Consider the following 17440-nt stretch of genomic DNA (forward strand, 5'->3'; position numbering starts at 1 on the left):
GGGATGACAGGGGATGTTCTCTGTTTAGTGAGTCCTCCAGATCAGAGACAGTAGGGATGACCGGGGATGTTCTCTGTTTAGTGAGTCCACCAGATCAGAGGCAGTAGGGATGACCAGGGATGTTCTCTGTTTAGTGAGTCCTCCAGATCAGAGACAGTAGGGATGACTAGGGATGTTCTCTGTTTAGTGAGTTTTCCAGATCAGAGACAGTAGGGATGACCAGGGATGTTCTCTGTTTAGTGAGTCCTCCAGATCAGAGCCAGTAGGGATGACCGGGGATGTTCTCTGTTTAGTGAGTCCTCCAGATCAGAGACAGTAGGGATGACCAGGGATGTTCTCTGGTTAGTGAGTCCACCAGATCAGAGGCAGTAGGGATGACTGGGGATGTTCTCTGTTTAGTGAGTCCTCCAGATCAGAGACAGTAGGGATGACCAGGGATGTTCTCTGTTTTGTGAGTCCACCAGATCAGAGGCAGTAGGGATGACCAGGGATGTTCTCTGTTTAGTGAGTCCTCCAGATCAGAGCCAGTAGGGATGACCAGGGATGTTCTCTGTTTAGTGAGTCCACCAGATCAGAGGCAGTAGGGATGACCAGGGATGTTCTCTGTTTAGTGAGTCCTCCAGATCAGAGGCAGTAGGGATGACCAGGGATGTTCTCTGTTTAGTGAGTCCTCCAGATCAGAGGCAGTAGGGATGACCAGGGATGTTCTCTGTTTAGTGAGTCTTCCAGATCAGAGACAGTAGGGATGACTAGGGATGTTCTCTGTTTAGTGAGTTTTCCAGATCAGAGACAGTAGGGATGACCAGGGATGTTCTCTGTTTAGTGAGTCCTCCAGATCAGAGACAGTAGGGATGACCGGGGATGTTCTCTGTTTAGTGAGTCCTCCAGATCAGAGGCAATAGGGATGACCAGGGATGTTCTCTGTTTAGTGAGTTTTCCAGATCAGAGGCAGTAGGGATGACCAGGGATGTTCTCTTGATAAGTGAATTAATTTGACCATGTTCCTGTCCTGCTAAGCATTCAAAATGTAACAAGTACTTTTGGGTGTCAGGAAAAAAATGTAGAGAGTAAAAAGTATGTTATTTTCTTTAGGAATGTAGTGAAGTAAAAGCAAAAGTTGCCCAAAATATAAATAGTAAAGTACAGATACCCAAAAAACCAACTTAAGTTGTACTTTTTTACTTAAGTACTTTACACCACTGCATATGTCAGGTGCTTCCGCTCCACTTCAGTGTGTGTGAGTGTGTGTTCCGGTTTGTGTGTGAGTGTTCCGGTTTGTGTGTGAGTGTTCCGGTTTGTGTGTGAGTGTTCCGGTTTGTGTGTGAGTGTTCCGGTTTGTGTGTGAGTGTTCCGGTTTGTGTGTGAGTGTTCCGGTTTGTGTGTGTGTGTTCCGGTTTGTGTGTGTGTGTTCCGGTTTGTGTGTGTGTGTTCCGGTTTGTGTGTGAGTGTTCCGGGTTTGTGTGTGTGTGTTCCGGTTTGAGTGTGAGTGTTCCGGTTTGTGTGTGTGTGTTCCGGGTTGTGTGTGTTCCGGTTTGTGTGTGAGTGTTCCGGTTTGAGTGTGTGTGTTCCGGTTTGTGTGTGTGTGTTCCGGGTTGTGTGTGTTCCGGTTTGAGTGTGAGTGTTCCGGTTTGTGTGTGAGTGTTCCGGTTTGTGTGTGAGTGTTCCGGTTTGTGTGTGTGTGTTCCGGTTTGTGTGTGAGTGTTCCGGTTTGTGTGTGTGTGTTCCGGTTTGTGTGTGAGTGTTCCGGTTTGTGTGTGTGTGTGTTCCGGTTTGTGTGTGAGTGTTCCGGTTTGTGTGTGAGTGTTCCGGTTTGTGTGTGAGTGTTCCGGTTTGTGTGTGAGTGTTCCGGGTTGTGTGTGTTCCGGTTTGTTTGTGTGTGTGTCTGTTCCGGTTTGTGTGTGTGTGTGTGTTTCGGTTTGTGTGTGTGTTCCGGTTGGTGTGTGTGTGTGTTTCAGTTTGTGTGTGTGTGTGTGTGTGTTCCGGTTGGTGTGTGTGTGTTCCGGTTGGTGTGTGTGTGTGTTCCGGTTGGTGTGTGTGTGTGTGTGTTCCGGTTTGTGTGTGTGTGTTCCGGTTTGTGTGTCTGTTCCGGTTTGTGTGTGTGTGTGTGTGTGTTTCGGTTTGTGTGTGTGTGTGTGTGTGTGTTCCAGTTTGTTTGTGTGTGTGTGTTCCGGTTTGTGTGTGTGTTCCGGTTTGTGTGTGTGTTCCGGTTTGTGTGTGTGTGTTCCGGTTTGTGTGTGTGTTCCGGTTTGTGTGTGTGTGTGTGTTTCGGTTAGTGTGTGTGTGTGTGTTCCGGTTGGTGTGTGTGTGTGTGTATTCCGGTTTGTGTGTGTGTGTGTGTTCCGGTTTGTGTGTCTGTTCCGGTTTGTGTGTGTGTTCCGGTTTGTGTGTGTGTGTGTGTGTGTGTGTTTCGGTTTGTGTGTGTGTGTGTGTGTGTTCCAGTTTGTTTGTGTGTGTGTGTTCCGGTTTGTGTGTGTGTTCCGGTTTGTGTGTGTGTTCCGGTTTGTGTGTGTGTGTGTGTTCCGGTTTGTGTGTGTGTTCCGGTTTGTGTGTGTGTGTGTGTTTCGGTTAGTGTGTGTGTGTTCCGGTATGTCAGGTGTCCGTGTACATGGGGTGGAAGTAAGCTGTGCTGAAACTTTAATGAGAATCTGACATCTTCAACTCTTCAACTCCTCATCCTCACCTGAACATTGTCTATACGTGGAGAGAAAAGCAGCCTTTCCTACCAGACAGACGTTCTGTGTGTTCTCCTACACACAAACAAACTATTGACACTAGTTATGAAGCTTCATTGTAAAGAATCAACAGCCCGACACGTCAGTCGGTTTCCACTACATGTCAATGGTCTTGTGTACAGTACCTTAAATGTACATGCAAGTTGATGTTGACGTGTGATGACTGTTCCAAATGATTTTGCTTCTTTCGTTCTTTTGTTATTGACTGGCCAATAGCCACATCATTTGCCAATTAGCAGATCAATATTAGTTTAAATCATTACGTGCTTGGCTGAACTGTAAAAACACTAGAGTACTGTAAATTCAATATTGGGACACCCCTGATTAGTTGTCCTAATGAGGTCTACTGTAAATCAATGACCCAAATCAACAATGTGCAATGCTTACCTCCTATCACTTAAATCTACACTTCTGTAAGTACATGAACATCCTTGAAGGAGCACTCCTCTATTTCTATTCCTCCATTTTGGTAGGGCGGTGGTGACAACAAAATTCACATAGCCTACCTCAGTGGCAGTTACGCCGACCAAAACCCTGACCTCAGTTTACAGTACAAACAGTTCATTGTTAGGGGCTCAGTGTAGGCAGAAACATAGATTGAGGAGTGCTCCTTTAAACCAGGACTACGTTATTCACGTTTTTCACATCTCAAAACACAGTAGCATCATAAAATCCTCTGTGAACTGTTGTGTGCTGCAACACTGACATCTGGAAGTAGTTGTCTTTTGACCCCTGACCCCCCCCCCCAGAATCAGTTGAGTTGCACTAATAGAGTTACACAAAACAGACTGTTCTCTTTAGGCTGCATGCATTGACCTTCGACCCTAACCCTCTGTCAGTCAGTAAACGGTCCCTTTTGAGGCGTTGTACACTGAGGCTGGGGAGGGGGGCTGAGGCTGGGGTGGGGAAAGGTCAGGCTGATTCTGGATGAAGCGGCTGGCTTTGTGTATGTCCAGTCAAACCACGTCGCCCACAGAGGAGGGCGACACTATTAACATGGCTGATATTTCCTTTACAGTAAAAAAAAAAAAAAACAACAAGGTTTTTTTAAGGTCTCTGCACTGACTGCCTGTGAGTTTTAAAATTCTTCTTTGGTTTTTAAATAAATCCACGATTGTGCACCCCAATTCATGTCAGACATGCTTTTAAGTTATGTTCCCAGTAGGTCCCTTAGGTCCTCTGTCACTGGCCTTTTAACTATCCCAAAGCCTGGGACCAAGAGGCATGGAGAGGCAGCCTTTAGTTACTATCCCCCCAGCCCTCTGGAATAGCCTGCCAGAGAACCTGAGGGGACCAAGAGGTATGGAGAGGCAGCCTTTAGTTACTATGCCCCCAGCCCTCTGCCAGAGAACCTGAGGGGACCAAGAGGCATGGCGAGGCAGCCTTTAGTTACTATGCCCCCAGCCCTCTGCCAGAGAACCTGAGGGGACCAAGAGGCATGGAGAGGCAGCCTTTAGTTACTATGCCCCCAGCCCTCTGCCAGAGAACCTGAGGGGACCAAGAGCCATGGAGAGGCAGCCTTTAGTTACTATGCCCCCAGCCCTCTGGAATAGCCTGCCAGAGAACCTGAGGGGACCAAGAGGCATGGAGAGGCAGCCTTTAGTTACTATGCCCCCAGCCTCTGCCATAGAACCTGAGGGGACCAAGAGGCATGGAGAGGCAGCCTTTAGTTACTATGCCCCCAGCCTTTAGTTATTATGCCCCCAGCCTTTAGTTACTATTCCCCCAGCCTTTAGTTACTATTCCCCCAGCCTTTAGTTACTATGCCTCCAGCCCTCTGCCAGAGAACCTGAGGGGACCAAGAGGCATGGAGAGGCAGCCTTTAGTTACTATTCCCCCAGCCTTTAGTTATTATGCCCCCAGCCTTTAGTTACTATTCCCCCAGCCTTTAGTTACTATTCCCCCAGCCTTTAGTTACTATGCCCCAAGCCCTCTGCCAGAGAACCTGAGGGGACCAAGAGGCATGGAGAAGCAGCCTTTAGTTACTATGCCCCCAGCCTTTAGTTACTATGCCCCAAGCCCTCTGCCAGAGAACCTGAGGGGACCAAGAGGCATGGAGAAGCAGCCTTTAGTTACTATGCCCCCAGCCTTTAGTTACTATGCCTCCAGCCCTCTGCCAGAGAACCTGAGGGGACCAAGAGGCATGGAGAGGCAGCCTTTAGTTACTATGCCCCCAGCCCTCTGCCAGAGAACCTGAGGGGACCAAGAGGCATGGAGAGGCAGCCTTTAGTTACTATGCCCCCAGCCTTTAGTTACTATGCCCCCAGCCTTTAGTTACTATGCCTCCAGCCCTCTGCCAGAGAACCTGAGGGGGGCTGAAACTGTGGACATATTTAAAAGAGATCTTAAAACACACCTCTTTAGCTTTTCTTTTCCTTAGGGTACTTTTTAGTCTTTCAGTTTTTGTTATTCTTTAGTTTATCATCTTATGGTTGTTGTGTAGCGTTGGTCAATTAGGTGAGGCAGGTAGCCTAGTGGTTAGAGTGACTGGCTAATCTGCCAATTAGCAGATCAATATTAGTTACTGAAAGGTTGCAAGATTGAATCTCTGAGCTGACAAGGTAAAAATCTGTAGTTCTGCTCCTGAACAAGGCAGTTAACCCACTGTTCCTAGGCTGTCATTGAAAATAAGAAATTGTTCTTAACTTACTTGCTTAGTTAAATAAAGTTAAAGAAATATTCAACAGATGATCAGGTCTATATAATTCTCAAACTTATAGCCTTATATATTTGTAGTAGAAAGGAAACACAGACTCTATGTTTAAGTATTAAAAGTCTCCTTTAGTAATACAATTGTAGGCAGAAGTTGGTACAGAGTACAGTATATGATCGCTCTCCCCAGGTTCTGCAAAGTGCCTAAGACATCCTGTAACTTATAGCTCTCCACAGGTTCTGCAAAGTGTCTAAGACATCCTGTAACTTATAGCCTCCCCAGTCCTCCTTGCCTGGGTTTCCCTGGCAACAACATGTTAATAAATCTAACCTCCCCATGACAACAGCAACCATCTTGTCAGCAATTAAAAGCTCAGAAGTGGGTTTGACCGAAACTTGACCTTTCATCATCAAGTATAGGGTCATAACAAGGTGAACGAGTCTAAGCATCTTCTGACAGGTGGCCGTTTTCATCAGGCCTGCGGCAGCCTTGTGTTCTCGGGAAACCAGTCATATTCTCAGAACCTCAGACAGCCACGGTGGGGCCCAGACAGGAGGAGTCTGAGCGTAGGTGGTTTCAGCCTTCTGATAGTGTCTGAAGGGCACAACACTCAAAACAGGTGTTAACACACACACACAGAGGTTTCCTGAAGAGGAGACCTTACAGTTTACCATAACACAATGTATAAACCCTTTAAAAGTTACGAGGCCTTGGTAAATTCCTTCAGTAGTAAATATTTCAGTTTCTTTATTTTAATTGTTTTTTATTTGTTTTTTTTCCTGTGAAGCACATTGCGTTGTCTTCCATGTCTGAAATGTGCTGTATAAATAAAGTTTGATTTGATTACACCCACTAGTAGTAATACGAGTCTGGAACTATAGGATGTTATTTACAAATGATGTGTTGAGAGAGTACTTAGCCCTCAAATATGACTGCTTTCTTAGTAGTACTGGGTACTGAACCATACTGTAATACTGGGTACTGAACCATACTGTAGTAATGGGTACTGAACCATACTGTAGTACTGGGTACTGAACCATACTGTAGTATTTGGGTACTGAACCATACTGTAGTACTGGGTACTGAACCATACTGTAGTATTTGGGTACTGAACCATACTGTAGTACTGGGTACTGAACCATACTGTAGTACTGGGTACTGAACCATACTGTAGTACTGGGTACTGAACTATACTGTAGTACTGGGTACTGAACCATACTGTAGTACTGGGTACTGAACCATACTGTAGTACTGGGTACTGAACCATACTGTAGTATTTGGGTACTGAACCATACTGTAATATTTGGGTACTGAACCATACTGTAGTACTGGGTACTGAACCATACTGTAGTACTGGGTACTGAACCATACTGTAGTACTGGGTACTGAACCATACTGTAGTACTGGGTACTGAACCATACTGTAGTACTGGGTACTGAACCATACTGTAGTATTTGGGTACTGAACCATACTGTAGTACTGGGTACTGAACCATACTGTAGTATTTGGGTACTGAACCATACTGTAGTACTGGGTACTGAACCATACTGTAGTACTGGGTACTGAACTATACTGTAGTACTGGGTACTGAACCATACTGTAGTACTGGGTACTGAACCATACTGTAGTACTGGGTACTGAACCATACTGTAGTATTTGGGTACTGAACCATACTGTAGTATTTGGGTACTGAACCATACTGTAGTACTGGGTACTGAACCATACTGTAGTACTGGGTACTGAACCATACTGTAGTACTGGGTACTGAACCATACTGTAGTACTGGGTACTGAACCATACTGTAGTACTGGGTGCTGAACCATACTGTAGTATTTGGGTACTGAACCATACTGTAGTATTTGGGTACTGAACCATACTGTAGTACTGGGTACTGAACCATACTGTAGTACTGGGTACTGAACCATACTGTAGTACTGGGTACTGAACCATACTGTAGTATTTGGGTACTGAACCATACTGTAGTACTGGGCACTGAACCATACTGTAGTACTGGGTACTGAACCATACTGTAGTACTGGGTACTGAACCATACTGTAGTATTTGGGTACTGAACCATACTGTAGTATTTGGGTACTGAACCATACTGTAGTATTTGGGTACTGAACCATACTGTAGTACTGGGTACTGAACCATACTGTAGTACTGGGTACTGAACCATACTGTAGTACTGGGTACTGAACCATACTGTAGTACTGGGTACTGAACCATACTGTAGTATTTTGGTACTGAACCATACTGTGGTATTTGGGTACTGAACCATACTGTAGTATTTGGGTACTGAACCATACTGTAGTACTGGGTACTGAACCATACTGTAGTACTGGGTACTGAACCATACTGTAGTATTTGGGTACTGAACCATACTGTAGTATTTGGGTACTGAACCATACTGTAGTACTGGGTACTGAACCATACTGTAGTATTTGGGTACTGAACCATAGTGTAGTATTTGGGTACTGAACCATACTGTAGTACTGGGTACTGAACTATACTGTAGTACTGGGTACTGAACCATACTGTAGTACTGGGTACTGAACCATACTGTAGTACTGGGTACTGAACCATACTGTAGTACTGGGTACTGAACCATACTGTAGTATTTGGGTACTGAACCATACTGTAGTACTGGGTACTGAACCATACTGTAGTATTTGGGTACTGAACCATACTGTAGTATTTGGGTACTGAACCATACTGTAGTACTGGGTACTGAACCATACTGTAGTATTTGGGTACTGAACCATACTGTACCTACAAAAACTAGTCCCTATATACACATCTTTCCACATTTACTCTGGCTCCTTTTTGTAGGGCTAAAAGGGTACTAAAACTAAACTAACTCCCAACTGCTGATTTACTTTCTCATGTTCTGTACAGATCTTTAACATGTAAACTGGGGCGGCAGGTAGCCTAGTGGTTTGAGTGTTGGGCCAGTAACACCTATAAGTAGCCTACTAAGAAAGCAGCCAAAAGGTTGTTGGATCGAGTCCCCGAGCTGACAATATGAAAATCGGTCGTTCTGCCCCTGAACAAGGCAGTTAACCCACTGTTCCCCGGGTGCTGAAGACGTGGATGTGGATTAAGGCAGCCACCCCCCCCCCCTCTCCCGCACCTCTCTGATTCAGAGGGGTTGGGTTAAATGCGGAAGTCACATTTTAGTTGAATGCATTCAGTTGTACAACTGACTAGGTATCCCCCCAATTCCCTATAACTAACTCAATTGACACTGATCTCTAACTCACTATTGTGACATTTAACCTTGACTCTTTCTCTCCTCCACTGCCCCCTACCTGCTCTGCCATCCCTAAATCACTGCTAATCCAACCTAAATTCCACCACCGCCTGCTTCTGTCAGCTCATTTTTGGTCCCAACACAGACCGAGGGAGGGGGAGAGGGGGAAATTTAGGGGAGGGGCGAAAGGTAGGATTGATGAAAACAACAGATCGCTACTCCCCTAATCCCTTTGTGTCCTCAGTGTTAATCCAGCCGTACAAACCCCTCATACCCACGCCTCGTACCCAACCCTCCCAGCACACAAACAACTAGAGAGTATTCCCTTCAGGAAAGCAATGTTGGATAGTCATACTGTAAACACAGAGCTAGCAGCAGTAGCATCCCATAACAAACACACAACAACACTAACTCTAACTGCTTTGGGTACATTCGTCTGCGTTGCCCCAGGGATGTTTCAGCGTTAACAGCATTTTTTTTTTGTGCAGTGTGCTTAAATTGTTGCATGGAGGGTGATGCTGTGTTCTGCAAATGTGTTGATTTTTTTTCTGTGCTTTCTGAAATGTTGTCTATGTGCATTCGTTGTTTTTGTTGCATTTGTGCATACAGAGTAGTTGTTTGTTGTTTGGTATGCATGTGTGAACACATGCATGTGAATGTAACTCAGTGAATTCATTGTGCTGTGTTTTTTTGTGTATATCCCAGTCTTGTTTACTAGCTGGGGGAGGGGGGGGGGGGAGAGAGAGAGGAGGCTGTGTTTATTGAGGTCACACCGTGGCAATAGTGGAGGAACCGATTTCCCCCCCCCCCACCCCACCCTCGCCCTCTTCTCCAACCCACCTACCCAGGCTGCTGGTAAGAGAACTCTCCGTGGTGCTGGAAAGAGAAAAACACACACAGTGAGTGCAGTGCGGCCATATAAAGCAGATAAATAGACAGAAAGACAACAGTGAGGCAGAGGGGATGGGGGGGGCAGAAAGATACTAGTAGAGAGAGAGAGAGAGTCAGGGAGGCAGAGGGGATGGGGGGCAGAAAGATACTAGTAGAGAGAGAGAGAGTCAGGGAGGCAGAGGGGATGGGGGGGGGCAGAAAGATACTAGTAGAGAGAGAGAGAGAGAGTCAGGGAGGCAGAGGGGATGGGGGGCAGAAAGATACTAGTAGAGAGAGAGAGAGTCAGGGAGGCAGAGGGGATGGGGGGCAGAAAGATACTAGTAGAGAGAGAGAGAGAGTCAGGGAGGCAGAGGGGATGGGGGGGCAGAAAGATACTAGTAGAGAGAGAGAGAGAGAGTCAGGGAGGCAGAGGGGATGGGGGCAGAAAGATACTAGTAGAGAGAGAGAGAGTCAGGGAGGCAGAGGGGATGGGGGGCAGAAAGATACTAGTAGAGAGAGAGAGAGAGAGAGTCAGGGAGGCAGAGGGGATGGGGGCAGAAAGATACTAGTAGAGAGAGAGAGAGTCAGGGAGGCAGAGGGGATGGGGGGCAGAAAGATACTAGTAGAGAGAGAGAGAGAGTCAGGGAGGCAGAGGGGATGGGGGGCAGAAAGATACTAGTAGAGAGAGAGAGAGAGAGTCAGGGAGGCAGAGGGGATGGGGGCAGAAAGATACTAGTAGAGAGAGAGAGTCAGGGAGGCAGAGGGGATGGGGGGGGCAGAAAGATACTAGTAGAGAGTGAGAGAGAGAGTCAGGGAGGCAGAGGGGATGGGGGGGGCAGAAAGATACTAGTAGAGAGAGAGAGAGAGAGTCAGGGAGGCAGAGGGGATGGGGGGGGGCAGAAAGATACTAGTAGAGAGAGAGAGAGAGAGTCAGGGAGGCAGAGGGGATGGGGGGGCAGAAAGATACTAGTAGAGAGAGAGAGAGAGAGAGTCAGGGAGGCAGAGGGGATGGGGGGGGCAGAAAGATACTAGTAGAGAGAGAGAGAGAGTCAGGGAGGCAGAGGGGATGGGGGGGTCAGAAAGATACTAGTAGAGAGAGAGAGAGAGAGTCAGGGAGGCAGAGGGGATGGGGGGCAGAAAGATACTAGTAGAGAGAGAGAGAGTCAGGGAGGCAGAGGGGATGGGGGGCAGAAAGATACTAGTAGAGAGAGAGAGAGAGTCAGGGAGGCAGAGGGGATGGGGGGCAGAAAGATACTAGTAGAGAGAGAGAGAGAGTCAGGGAGGCAGAGGGGATGGGGGCAGAAAGATACTAGTAGAGAGAGAGAGTCAGGGAGGCAGAGGGGATGGGGGGGGCAGAAAGATACTAGTAGAGAGAGAGAGAGAGAGTCAGGGAGGCAGAGGGGATGGGGGGGCAGAAAGATACTAGTAGAGAGAGAGAGAGAGAGTCAGGGAGGCAGAGGGGATGGGGGGGGCAGAAAGATACTAGTAGAGAGAGAGAGAGAGAGTCAGGGAGGCAGAGGGGATGGGGGGGGCAGAAAGATACTAGTAGAGAGAGAGAGAGAGAGTCAGGGAGGCAGAGGGGATGGGGGGGGGCAGAAAGATACTAGTAGAGAGAGAGAGAGAGAGTCAGGGAGGCAGAGGGGATGGGGGGGGCAGAAATATACTAGTAGAGAGAGAGAGAGAGAGTCAGGGAGGCAGAGGGGATGGGGGGGGCAGAAAGATACTAGTAGAGAGAGAGAGAGAGAGTCAGGGAGGCAGAGGGGATGGGGGGCAGAAAGATACTAGTAGAGAGAGAGAGTCAGGGAGGCAGAGGGGATGGGGGGACAGAAAGATACTAGTAGAGAGAGAGAGAGAGTCAGGGAGGCAGAGGGGATGGGGGCAGAAAGATACTAGTAGAGAGAGAGAGAGAGTCAGGGAGGCAGAGGGGATGGGGGGGGCAGAAAGATACTAGTAGAGAGAGAGAGAGAGTCAGGGAGGCAGAGGGGATGGGGGGCAGAAAGATACTAGTGGAGAGAGAGAGAGTCAGGGAGGCAGAGGGGATGGGGGGGCAGAAAGATACTAGTAGAGAGAGAGAGAGAGAGTCAGGGAGGCAGAGGGGATGGGGGCAGAAAGATACTAGTAGAGAGAGAGAGAGTCAGGGAGGCAGAGGGGATGGGGGCAGAAAGATACTAGTAGAGAGAGAGAGAGTCAGGGAGGCAGAGGGGATGGGGGCAGAAAGATACTAGTGGAGAGAGAGAGAGAGAGAGAGAGAGAGAGAGAGAGAGAATCAGGGAGGCAGAGGGGATGGGGGGGCAGAAAGATACTAGTAGAGAGAGAGAGAGTCAGGGAGGCAGGCAGGAGATTTGCTGGGAGGAAGGAAGGTAGAGTAGGCGTGTTCTTTGTGATCCGTGCTCATAAAGCCTGGTCTCATCTGCTGAGGCTAGTGGAGTGGATTTCTGTGTTGATGAGAGAGACAGCGGAGAGATGATCCGTCTGAACACCCCCCTGACACACACACCGCTCTGCTTCTCAACTACGGATACTAACTGCATCTGAGGGTCACACACAACCGGACAGCCAAGAGTTCATCGGATCGGTTCAGACAGAAACCCACCAGGAGCCGCCGGAGTGTGTGTTCAGTCTGCATGTCAAAAGGAGTGTGTGATGCTGGTAGGGTCTGTCTATGTGTGTGATGCTGGTAGGGTCTGTCTATGTGTGTGATGCTGGTAGTGTCTGTCTATGTGTGTGATGCTGGTAGGGTCTGTCCATGTGTGTGATGCTGGTAGGGTCTGTCCATGTGTGTGATGCTGGTAGTGTCTGTCTATGTGTGTGATGCTGGTAGGGTCTGTCCATGTGTGTGATGCTGGTAGGGTCTATCCATGTGTGTGATGCTGGTAGGGTCTGTCTATGTGTGTGATGCTGGTAGTGTCTGTCTATGTGTGTGATGCTGGTAGGGTCTGTCCATGTGTGTGATGCTGGTAGGGTCTGTCCATGTGTGTGATGCTGGTAGGGTCTGTCTATGTGTGTGATGCTGGTAGTGTCTGTCTATGTGTGTGATGCTGGTAGGGTCTGTCCATGTGTGTGATGCTGGTAGGGTCTGTCTATGTGTGTGATGCTGGTAGGGTCTGTCCATGTGTGTGATGCTGGTAGGGTCTGTCTATGTGTGTGCTGCTGGTAGGGTCTGTCTATGTGTGTGATGCTGGTAGGCTCTGTCTATGTGTGTGATGCTGGTAGGGTCTGTCGATGTGTGTGATGCTGGTAGGGTCTGTCCATGTGTGTGATGCTGGTAGGGTCTGTCTATGTGTGTGATGCTGGTAGGGTCTATCCATGTGTGTGATGCTGGTATGGTCTGTCCATGTGTGGGTGATGATGGTAGGGTCTGTCGATGTGTGTGATGCTGGTAGGGTCTGTCCATGTGTGTGATGCTGGTAGGGTCTGTCCATGTGTGTGATGCTGGTAGGGTCTGTCCATGTGTGTGATGCTGGTAGGGTCTGTCCATGTGTGTGCAGATGAGTGTAAAGCTGGCTCCTGGGTTGGAGTATAGCATTGTTTGGACAGGGGCCTTGGGTCTCTCTGGCTACCCAGGGGAGGGAGCACTGGCCTGGGCATCGACAGGCCTCGCTACCCCCTGTCACCGCCTTGGCCCTGGAGGACTCCTTTGAGCAAGCCCAGCTGTTGGGAGCGTACAATGGCTACTGGGCTTCCCTGTGGATTGAAGTGGCTTTCTGTACACGTGCTCCGAGATCTGTCTGAGTTGTTCTGCGTCTCGCACTGGACCCACCTGGAGAACATTGCTTTGGCCCTCCTCAAGCCAGCAGGGACACAGCTCTACTGTAAGTACCACCACACACACACACACACACACACACACACACACACACACACACACACACACCTTTCCCTAGCAGTGCCATTGAGTTAATAGGATTTACCTTTGTTACCTGATCCTCTGTATAATGAGTGCGCCGGCAGTGACATTTTTTTGACACCGATCGAGAACATCCCCTTCTCCCGTGTGACACCGTTGCCTAGATACGGACATAGTGTGCCGCTGTCATTTCTGTTTTGAGAAAATTGCAGCTCGGAGAACCAACAGCTGCAGCCAACGAGAGGAGAGGGCTGAGAGGAGAAGGGGAAAGAGGGGATGTAGGTTAGCGTCAGAGCTGCAGAACAACGAGAGGAGAGGGCTGAGAGGAGAAGGGGAAAGAGGGGATGTAGGTTAGCGTCAGAGCTGCAGAACAACGAGAGGAGAGGGCTGGAAGGAGAAGGGGAAAGAGGGGATGTAGGTTAGCGTCAGAGCTGCAGAACAACGAGAGGAGAGGGCTGGAAGGAGAAGGGGAAAGAGGGGATGTAGGTTAGCGTCAGAGCTGCAGAACAACGAGAGGAGAGGGCTGGAAGGAGAAGGGGAAAGAGGGGATGTAGGTTAGCGTCAGAGCTGCAGAACAACGAGAGGAGAGGGCTGGGAGGAGAAGGGGAAAGAGGGGATGTAGGTTAGCATCAGAACAACTTGTTTAACAGAATAGATTGAGAGCTTCTCCAACAGATCCAAATAAAATAAAATAAAATGTATTGGTCACATACACATGGTTAGCAGATGTTAATGCGAGTGTAGCGAAATGCTTGTGCTTCTAGTTCCGACAATGCAGTAATATCTAAGAAGTAATCTAACCTAACAAGTCCAAAACTACTCAAAACTTATACACACAAGTGTAAACGGATAAAGAATATGTACATAAAGATATATGAATGAGTATGAATGAGTGATGGTACAGAACGGCATAGGCAAGATGCAGTAGATGGTATAGAGTACAGTATATACATATGAGATGAGTAATGTAGGGTATGTAAACAAAGATTTATCTGATTTGAAGAGAGGAAAGAAAGAGAAAATATGTGTAAGACCAGAGGAGGACAAACGGCTGCAAGGTTTCATTGAAAAACAATGTGATAAACGAGCTGAGTGCAGCGATGCAGGTTCACAGGGATTACAGAGGCTTAATTCAGCTCCAGTAGAGTTTTGAATCCTGCAAGAGCACTCTGTGCCTGAGCACCAATGATAAACTTAGCCTTTGAGGTACATTTGTGCAGTATTAACAGCTACAAGTTGTAATTATACCACTGCCATCTGTCTCTTGTCTGTCTGTGACAGTGATTCAAAACTGAGTAGTCTCTGTAGCGAACCGGAACCGCCTGCTCCACATGCAGTTAAACCCACTAACCCCAACACCCAGGTTATTCATGGAGAGACAGAACCGACTGCTCCACATGCAGTTAAACCCACTAACCCCAACACCCAGGTTATTCATGGAGAGACAGAACCGCCTGCTCCACATGCAGTTAAACCCACTAACCCCAACACCCAGGTTATTCATGGAGAGACAGAACCGCCTGCTCCACATGCAGTTAAACCCACTAACCCCAACACCCAGGTTATTCATGGAGAGACAGAACCGACTGCTCCACATGCAGTTAAACCCACTAACCCCAACACCCAGGTTATTCATGGGGAGACAGAACCGCCTGCTCCACACGCAGATAAACCCACTAGCCCCAACACCCAGGTTATTCATGGGGAGACAGAACCGCCTGCTCCACATGCAGTTAAACCCACTAACCCCAACACCCAGGTTATTCATGGCGAGACAGTATAGATATATATATATATATATATATATATATACATCCACATAAACAAACACACACACACACACACATATATATACAGTATATATATATACACACATAAACACACACACACACATTCACTCCCTCAAACAGCATGGTATACACTCTGCATCTACACACACCTACCGGGACACACACACACATTGAATCCCACAACACATCATTAGATGCTCAGTGGTGTGGCTGTAAACAGTGTTAAATCAGTGGTGTGTTTGAATGTGGCTGTAAACAGTGTCATGTTCAACGTTCATTCTCCTCACTTGAGAGCAAGAAATCAAAGGGATCGCAGTTGATCTGACGTCAGGGGAAAGTATTTTTTTCAATGGAGCATTCCAATTCACGCAGCTCGTCTGTGACGCACAAGTGTTTGTGGAGGAATCCTATAAAGAATCATATTTCTTTGAGAATCAGATAAAAGCACAAGCCCGATCATTTGATCAGGAATCGCAGCAGTTCTTCGTGTAAATCCAGGAATGCACATAAATGCGATCAGTACCACAATGTGTGATATCCTGTGTTCGTGGTGCATGACTCTAAAGGATTTCTCAGTACTGTTGTTGCCCTAAAGCTACTGTGTCATTTGGTTTTCTTATTTCATCAGTAAGTTCTTTATCAATGGAAGTCATTTATCAGAGAGTGAGAAAACAGTTAGGACAAAAACCGACTAGATAGTGGACCCCTCCAGAATTGTTTGTGCGCTTGAGTATTTTTACAGGGACAGTGCACATTAATCAACGTTTCAGTAAAAGTGCCGGTTTTAGCCAGCCGGCTAATTTTCAACCGCAGTCCCAGGGTTTGCATTGTACAGCTCCGGGGATACTGATGAAACTTCGACCAACAACTGCCACAGATACTAACAACCCTTTACAGGCAACGAACCCAGCAGGCCACCAGACGCAGCAACCAGAAACCAGCCACCAGATACAGCAACCAGAAACCAGCCACCAGACACAGCAACCAGAAACCAGCCACCAGACACAGCAACCAGAAACCAGCCACCAGACACAGCAACCAGAAACCAGCCACCAGACACAGCAACCAGAAACCAGCCACCAGACACAGCAACCAGAAACCAGCCACCAGACACAGCAACCAGAAACCAGCCACCAGACACAGCAACCAGAAACCAGCCACCAGACACAGCAACCAGAAACCAGCCACCAGACACAGCAACCAGAAACCAGCCACCAGACACAGCAACCAGAAACCAGCCACCAGACACAGCAACCAGAAACCAGCCACCAGACACAGCAACCAGAAACCAGCCACCAGACACAGCAACCAGAAACCAGCCACCAGACGCAGCAACCAGAAACCAGCCACCAGACACAGCAACCAGAAACCAGCCACCAGACACAGCAACCAGAAACCAGCCACCAGACACAGCAACCAGAAACCAGCCACCAGACACAGCAACCAGAAACCAGCCACCAGACACAGCAACCAGAAACCAGCCACCAGACACAGCAACCAGAAACCAGCCACCAGACACAGCAACCAGAAACCAGCCACCAGACATCAGAAACGTCACTGAGCCACGATGTCATTAACATTTCTTTATTATGCTTTCCAGAAGGTTGTCGGATCGCTTGTGAAGAATGATGAGCTCCAAACAGGAAGAAACTCTGAGGTTTGTCCAATATGTTGAAGATAGTGGACTAAGAGCCTACAGCGGGCTGGTCTCTCAGAACCTGGATGTTGAAGATAGTGGACTAAGAGCCTACAGCGGGCTGGTCTCTCAGAACCTGGATGTTGAAGATAGTGGACTAAGAGCCTACAGCGGGCTGGTCTCTCAGAACCTGGATGTTGAAGATAGTGGACTAGGAACCTACAACGGGCTGGTCTCCCAGAAACTGGATGTTGAAGATAGTGGACTAGGAACCTACAACGGGCTGGTCTCCCAGAAACTGGATGTTGAAGATAGTGGACTAGGAACCTACAACGGGCTGGTCTCCCAGAAACTGGATGTTGAAGATAGTGGACTAGGAACCTACAACGGGCTGGTCTCCCAGAAACTGGATGTTGAAGATAGTGGACTAGGAACCTACAACGGGCTGGTCTCCCAGAAACTGGATGTTGAAGATAGTGGACTAGGAACCTACAACAGGCTGGTCTCCCAGAACCTGGACCACGGCAGGAATGAGAGGAACAGGATTTACCTACAGGAGAAACAGGACAAGAAGAGAAAACAGGAAGAAGCCATAAAAAGGTAGGAGTCTTAAAATGCGTTCATACACCTACAGGACACTTTGAGAAATGATCCACACG

At 47.9% G+C, this 17440-nt stretch overlaps 1 protein-coding gene across 1 annotated transcript in view; it reads left to right on the forward strand.

Annotated features, from left to right (window-relative positions):
- Positions 1–16770: 16770 nt before the first annotated feature.
- LOC139377233 (neuronal tyrosine-phosphorylated phosphoinositide-3-kinase adapter 2-like) overlaps positions 16771–17440 on the forward strand; it is a 29393-nt gene continuing 28723 nt past the window's right edge. Inside the window, exons 1-2 of the mRNA XM_071120239.1 lie at positions 16771–16847; positions 17280–17381. Of these exons, the coding sequence (XP_070976340.1) occupies positions 16771–16847; positions 17280–17381 (179 nt within the window). The remainder of the gene's footprint in view (positions 16848–17279; positions 17382–17440) is intronic.

Source organism: Oncorhynchus clarkii, chromosome 20 (assembly GCF_045791955.1).
Source record: "Oncorhynchus clarkii lewisi isolate Uvic-CL-2024 chromosome 20, UVic_Ocla_1.0, whole genome shotgun sequence".
NCBI classification, from domain to species: Eukaryota; Metazoa; Chordata; class Actinopteri; order Salmoniformes; family Salmonidae; genus Oncorhynchus; species Oncorhynchus clarkii.